We start from the raw sequence: 6,444 nt of genomic DNA on the forward strand, positions 1-6,444 counted from the left end.
ACTTTGTCCTTGACCATGATTCCCAGTAAACTCCGAGAGAACCAGCTGCCCCGCATCCAGGCAGGAGACCCTGTAGCTCGCTACTTCGGGATAAAGCGAGGGCAGGTAAGGGCCGCCCTGCACCGCACCTTTCCTCTTGGACAAGATGGGGGGCACGCAGGACCACCCCCGTGACCCTGTCTTAGGGTCGGGACTGGCAGCGTAGAGCCCAGGTTTGGTGCTGCCCCTGGACCCGCCTGCCCGGCCTCCCTCCAACGGTCGGTCCGCGGGAAGGGCCCGACTCAGCTTCCGCCCTGCAGGTGGTGAAGATCATTCGGCCCAGCGAGACGGCGGGCCGGTACATCACCTATCGGCTGGTGCAGTAGCCGCACCCCACAGGTGTGCGGCACCGTGTGGACACTGGGACCACGCTGGGGCGCCTGCCTTCCCTGCTGGGTATGCAGGGTGTCCAGCTCTGTGCTGTGAGCATGGCCACTGCAGTTCTGCCCAGCGCCCGGGAGGTGACTGACCAGACTTGGGATGTGGTGACAGCCTAGGCACAGGGTCCTCATGGCCGCCGCTGAACCCCCCTGGACACTACGGATGGTGGCCAGAGGGGACAGAATGCCCGATGGAGGCTGCTGGGACCCCGCCACGCGGCAGGCCTGTGTCTCCCTGCCCCCAACATGGCCCGGAAGTGCCCACTCCTGGCCACGCTGCGAGCTGGCCCTTTGCCAGCGAGTTGTGAGAGCAGCAGAGGGAGATTAAAGCTCCCCGGGCCCGGGATTGCTTTTGAATGCTGTGTTACAATTAAAGTTATTTTGAGTAAGAGACGCGTCTGAGAAAGCAAGGCTGGGTGACGGGTCTGCGCCAGAGCCTGTGTCCGGCTCTGGCCGTGCTCCCTGGACTGCGGCTGCCCCGCCCCGGCGCAGGCCCTACCGCCACGGGCTGCACTCAGCGTCTCCGGTGCTTTCCTCGCCCAAAGCTGGGGCTGCTCCCCACTGCACCCCTTTAGTGTCTGGCTGCCTCTGAGAGGCACCCACTGCCCAGGCCAACAGTGATCATTGGTGTTGTCTCCCTCCAGCCCTTGCCTGCCCCTGGTGCCCTCCCTGGTGATGCAGCTGCTTCAACACAAGTTCGACCCCCGGCCAGGGAGGTGACGCGGCAGACCGCCCGTCTCCCCGCTGCCCCCCTCAGCAGTGGACTTTGTCGATCTGCCTGTTCTGCTCCCCACTCTGCCTCTGGTGACTCCTCTCAGGGCCTCTGCACCTCTGGCCTGTACCCTGTCCCCTTTCTTTCAAAGAAAGCAAGCGCAGAAGCTTTTTTTTTCTTTTAAAGATTTTACTTATCTTTGTATAGAAGAACTGGGGTGAGGATTCACCAGAGACAGAGCAGGGAACAGAACAGGCAGATCCACTGTAACACACTGCTGAGGGGAGCAGCGGGGAGACAGGAGGGGTCTGCTGCGCCGCGTGGGTCCCTCCCTGGCCGGAGATCACACTCGTGCTGCAGGGCTGGCAATAGCTTGGTAGTGCTGGGCCACCAGGGAAGGTCCCCGTATACCTTTTTTTTCAATATGTATTTATGTATACAGAATGGGGTGCAGGCCAGAGGTGCAGGGGTGGTGAGAAGATTCACCAGAGATAGTGGGTGAGGACAGTGGGGAGCAGAACAGGCAGGCTGACTGAAACTGCTGAGGGGAGCAGTGGGGAGACAGGAGTGCTCGGCTGTGCCCTGGGGGTCAGCCCGGGGCCAGGGGTTACACGCAAGCAGTAGCTGCGGCAGTGCTGAGACTCTCCCCTAGGCTGCCAGAGGACCCTGTGTTTTTCTAAAAGATAAAATTGATGTTCCAGAGCACATGGTAGTGACTCTTAGTAGTGGATGCCGGCACACCCTCCCAAGAAGTGCCACCCCGCCGGCCGTAATCCCACCTGACCCCACGAGCCCACCCTGCGGTCGTGCCTGGCCTGTCCGTGTTCGCAGCCAGCGATGCTCCCGTGTGTGGACGGGCATGTTCTCTCCACCTGGACATGTGGGGTGTGTCCACTTCCTGGCAAGCGTGAATCTAATGGGAGTGGAATTCTGGAGACCTTTTTTCTGAGAAACTGACTGCTAGACTGCGCCACCTTGCGACCCTGACCAGGCTCCGGTCTCCACATCTCTCCGACGCTCGTTCCCCTGCTCCCCTGCTCCAGGGCGCCCTGGCTGGAGGGGCAGTGTTGCGTCATTATGACTCAGTTTCCCCCAACGCTGCTGAGCGCCTTTTCGTGTGCTCAGTAGCCATTTGTAGCTCGTCTGAAGAAACCTCCGTGTAGCTCCTTTTGCCCACTGCTTAGCGGGTCGCCTTTATTACTGAGCTCTGGAAGTGCCACAGGTTCAGACACAGACTCCTCACCACACACTTAACCCTGCTCTCGCACCTGTTCACACGCTTGGCCTCGACTACAACCTTCGTCCCTAAACAGACACCGGCCGTGGCGGTCACGGAGCAGTCCCGTCCCCCACCGTTACAAACTCATAAGTGCACACGGTGTTCACCAGCTTCGTTTAAAGGATTACAGTTCTGTGATACATGTAACAGCACACGGGTTATTCCTTTCCCACACACACACCCCCCCAAATCATCGTGGTCCCAAAAAGCTAAGACACGAAGACAGTGATTCCCTCAGGGAGTGGGGTCCACACGGAAGTGTGTGGGTGCTGGGGTGCTGGCGCTCTTCGCCAACAGCTTCATTTCCGGAAGATGAACTGTCAGGGCTGTGGGGGTGGCTGGAGCAGCGTTCCGCTTCTTAGCTGCACTCGAAAGGGTTAACACTAAGCATTACCTGTACCTCGGGCCAAGCCCACACCCGAGCAGTTGACTGCCCAGGGTTTGCGTGTCAGGCTGCACAGGTCCCCACTGACCTCCCAGTGCCCCGCCGCAGCGGCACGCAGTGCTGTCACCGGGCGGTACTGTGCTGCGGCCCAGCCGGCAGCACCTGGCTCCCCAGGAATCCAGATGGACCCTCGAGACCGGCCTGTGCCCCTTGCATGGCTTACTCCACATCCCTGAGCTTGGTCAGCACTGGCCTTGGGGCTCCTGGAAGAGGGGTGTCTGACGGCTGTGTGGGGTCAATGGGGGCTGGCACCGTGAGACCTGTGAGCCAGGTCAAGTCGTACCTGAAGACGCAGCTGCCTGAAAAGCCTTGTGAGCGGGCAGGCATGTCTGTGCCCGTGAATCTCTGAGAAGGGTGGCCTTGTCCCTAGCCCAGCAGTGCTGTCCCACTGTTCTGCTGTCCCAGCGGCGGCCAGCGGCAGCTATCTCAGCCCAGCGTTTGCTGCAGGTTCCAGGGGCAGTTCCAGGCCCTCTACGGTGCCTGCTGTCCCCTGGAGCTGCATAAAGCGACAGGTGGGACCTGCTTGGCCGAGCCGTCCTTGGCCCTCCAGGATAAGCCTGATGTGAGTCTGCTGGGCGAGAGGCCAGTAGCAACTGAGGAGCATCCTGCTTCTCACTGACAACTCGCAGTGCTATCAGAGATGCTTGCCCCTGCCTCTAAGTTGCCTCCTTCTGAAAAAGTGAAAATGAAGTAGCAATTGCTGTTCTCATGCAGGCTGGCCACTCAGGCACTCCAGAGCCACACAGGACTGGGTGCTGCCGTACCGGATAGCAGATCTGTAAGTTCTGTGCGGGGGCTGTTGGACAGCTGAGTGTCCTCACAGCCTGCCTCAGTCACCTGGACTCATGGAAACGGGAGAAGCTAAGGTACCCCTGGTACTCCCTGCTGCCTGAGAAGGCAGGCTTGGGTCAAAGACTAAATAAAATTAATTTGGCCCAACATTCTCACCTAGGCGCCCTCCCTATGTACCTAAAGCCCGGTGTGCCCGGTGTCCAAACCCAGTTTTCTGGAAAAGCTAAAGCTTCCTGGGACCACTCAAAGTTCCAGCATGGGCACTCCCAGTTTCAGCGACAGCAAGCAGTCAAGCCTCGGTGCCCAGCCCTGCACCAGGCAAGGACAAGGCAGCTTTGGGAAGGTGGCCAACAGTGCCCAAGACAGTGCAGGAAGAAGCCCTCGCTGTGGTGGGCTGACATTGCAAAGAGCCGAGACCAAATGCCCACACTCGGGGACACAGGGACAGGAGCCAGGCTGCCCGATGGGTCGGTCGCCACTTCTGGCTGGTGCCTCTGCCGCCCACATGCCGTGAAGCAGGCAGCTGGACCAGGCCGAATGGCTGCACTGTTGGGGCTACACCTGGACAGCCCCCTCAGGCTCCGGCCCGACCCCCACCTCCTCGGCCGCAGCCCTTAGCTGCTCTTCATTGCAGCTGAGGCTAAGGCTGTCCCCAGACTCCTCCATACTGGCCTCACTGCCCAGCTGATTGTCCAAGAGGCCAAGGCAGGGCAGGACACTCCCGCCTGCAGATGACGACAGCAGATCCACTTCCTCCTCAAGCTCAGACTCAGAGTCATTTGACGCAACACGGGATTCTGGGAAACCCGAGAGAGAAGAAGCGTCTGTGGCCAGCAGGGACACCAGTGACGCCACCCTCCTGGCCACCTCCCCACTCTGAGGTCTCCCGCCACAGTCGGCAAGAGCAGAACTTTAATGAACAGTATCATTTCCACATTCCGTGGCCATGTCTTGGGCTTGAAGCCTCAAAAGGTCACCTCTGTTTGCATCAGACAGGACATGAACAGCCAACAAATGTGTCTCCGTGGAAGGAACCCGCCTGAAACGTGCAGCTTCTGGGCTGTGGATCCACAGCATAGCAGCTGCCGACATGCTCCCTACCCATCGGGCACCCGAGCACCAGCCACGCCCCTAATCTCCCAGGGCCATACAACTCACCTTGGCCTCCATCCTCAGATTCCTCGCTTGCCCTGAGGTTTGGCGTTTGCACGACCACCTCTGCCTGGTGGTTGGCTATTCCGTCCTGCAGGGGCAGAACAGAAGCCAAGGAGGGACTAGATTTCATGCCCTGTCTTCTAAATTAACCATAATTTTAAAACCCTCCAAATGTAACACCCAGTGCATTGAGGATTTGAGGCCACCCATTCCCACATTGTAAGTAACAAACTTGGCACCACAGGTTTAAAGCACAGCCACTGCAGCTCAAATAAGACCCCCGGCCAGGGAATGACCCACAGGGCACAGCAGACCTCTCTTGCCTCCCCACTTGCTCCCCTCAGCAGTGGATTTCAGTCCATCTGCCTGTTCTGCTCCCCGCTGTCTCTGGTGAATCCTTTCACCTCCTCACCTCTGGCCTGTACCCCGGTTGTTCTTGTATTCACAAACAAATGTTAAAATAACTAGTGGCCCAACAGGGGCAGACACCCTGGCCTGAAAGGCTGACCCCTCTCCTGAGCCATGCCCAGTCCACAAATGCCCACATCCTGCCTTCCGAAGCCAGGAAGCCTGCTAGCCCGAACAGGAGTGACGCCTGTCAAGGGGTCACAGCGTGCAAGGAGGACACGAATATAGGAGCAAAACGATGTCCTGAAATGAAACACAGGACTGTACAGACGAAGCCAGCAGCAAAGTGGCAAGTTGATCCCTGCTGAGCAGCACATGAGCTGGGATCAGGGCAGAGATGGGAATCTGGGGAGGCCCGGCTAGGAGGTGGAGGTCTCTGCTGTGAGTTTCCGACGCGGTCGGAGGCACAGCCACGGGACTTCATGCCGCCAAGGCTCCCCCAGACCTGAGGCCACACTTTATCCCTTTGCTTGCAAGGGCCTCAGAGGCTGCCCGCCACCATGTCCAAACCAAGCACCGCCTTGTACCCTTGCAGTCCTCCAGGAGCAGTGAGATTCCCGGCCTCCCATACATGCTCAAGGCGAAACCCCTCCCACAGCACGGTCTGTCTTGGGGCCCACCTGCCAACCTCACCTGGGCGGCAGGCACCTCCTCCGACTCCTCCTGGAAAACCAGACTGTAGTGGGAGATAAGGATCTCCACAATGCGAGCCTGGTGGGGGTAGTCGACCAGGGAGGAGAGGGACACGGTGGCGTCCGTGGGCCGCGGGCGCAGCAGCGTGGGCCCAAACACGATACCCAGGTTCCCGGGAGTCATCTTGTTGTCCTGCTCCACCTCCACAATCCTGCGCAGTCAGAAGGTGCTGCGGTCAGCGCGAACGGCTCCTGGACACGGCGCGCGACCCTGACCCCTGTCTGGCCGGCCCTCACCTGCGCAGGTGCCGCAGCAGGTACTGCAGCGTGGCCCGGTTCTCGGGAGGCAGTTCTCGCAGGAGCTCCCGCAGCTGGCCCGCCATGGTCACCGCCGCTGCCTCGCTCGCGCCGACGTCTGGCCGGCCCCGGGACGCTGCCTTGGCTTCAGCCTCGGCCTTCAGATTGTCCTTGGCCAGCCCCACTAGCTCGTGGTAGAAGCGGAAGGAGATGAGCGGCTCCGGCAGCTGTGGTAGCAGGTACAATCCAGGGATCAGTGGGCCGGGCGCCCGGCCTGCGCGCACCGCCCTCGCCTCGCCCCCCGC

The 6,444-nt window shown here is 60.1% G+C and overlaps 2 protein-coding genes across 6 annotated transcripts in view; one reads left to right on the forward strand and one right to left on the reverse strand.

The window, feature by feature from the left end:
* Positions 1-810, forward strand: part of POLR2E (polymerase (RNA) II (DNA directed) polypeptide E, 25kDa) — a 3,409-nt gene extending 2,599 nt beyond the window's left edge. Inside the window, exons 5-6 of the mRNA XM_004688931.2 lie at positions 27-105; positions 300-810. Of these exons, the coding sequence (XP_004688988.1) occupies positions 27-105; positions 300-365 (145 nt within the window). The 3' untranslated portion in view covers positions 366-810. The remainder of the gene's footprint in view (positions 1-26; positions 106-299) is intronic.
* An 854-nt stretch (positions 811-1,664) lies between these two features.
* Positions 1,665-6,444, reverse strand: part of HMHA1 (histocompatibility (minor) HA-1) — a 14,136-nt gene continuing 9,356 nt past the window's right edge. For all 5 annotated transcript variants that reach the window (XM_012729857.1, XM_004688932.2, XM_012729854.1 and 2 more), the window contains 4 exons: positions 6,140-6,366; positions 5,844-6,054; positions 4,806-4,890; positions 1,665-4,444 (listed from right to left, as the gene is read on the reverse strand). In XM_012729857.1, coding sequence (XP_012585311.1) covers positions 4,203-4,444; positions 4,806-4,890; positions 5,844-6,054; positions 6,140-6,366 — 765 coding nt within the window. In that variant the 3' untranslated portion in view covers positions 1,665-4,202. The remainder of the gene's footprint in view (positions 4,445-4,805; positions 4,891-5,843; positions 6,055-6,139; positions 6,367-6,444) is intronic.

This window comes from Condylura cristata, unplaced genomic scaffold (genome assembly GCF_000260355.1).
Source record: "Condylura cristata isolate star-nosed mole 26May11 unplaced genomic scaffold, ConCri1.0 scaffold00025, whole genome shotgun sequence".
Classification (NCBI taxonomy): Eukaryota; Metazoa; Chordata; class Mammalia; order Eulipotyphla; family Talpidae; genus Condylura; species Condylura cristata.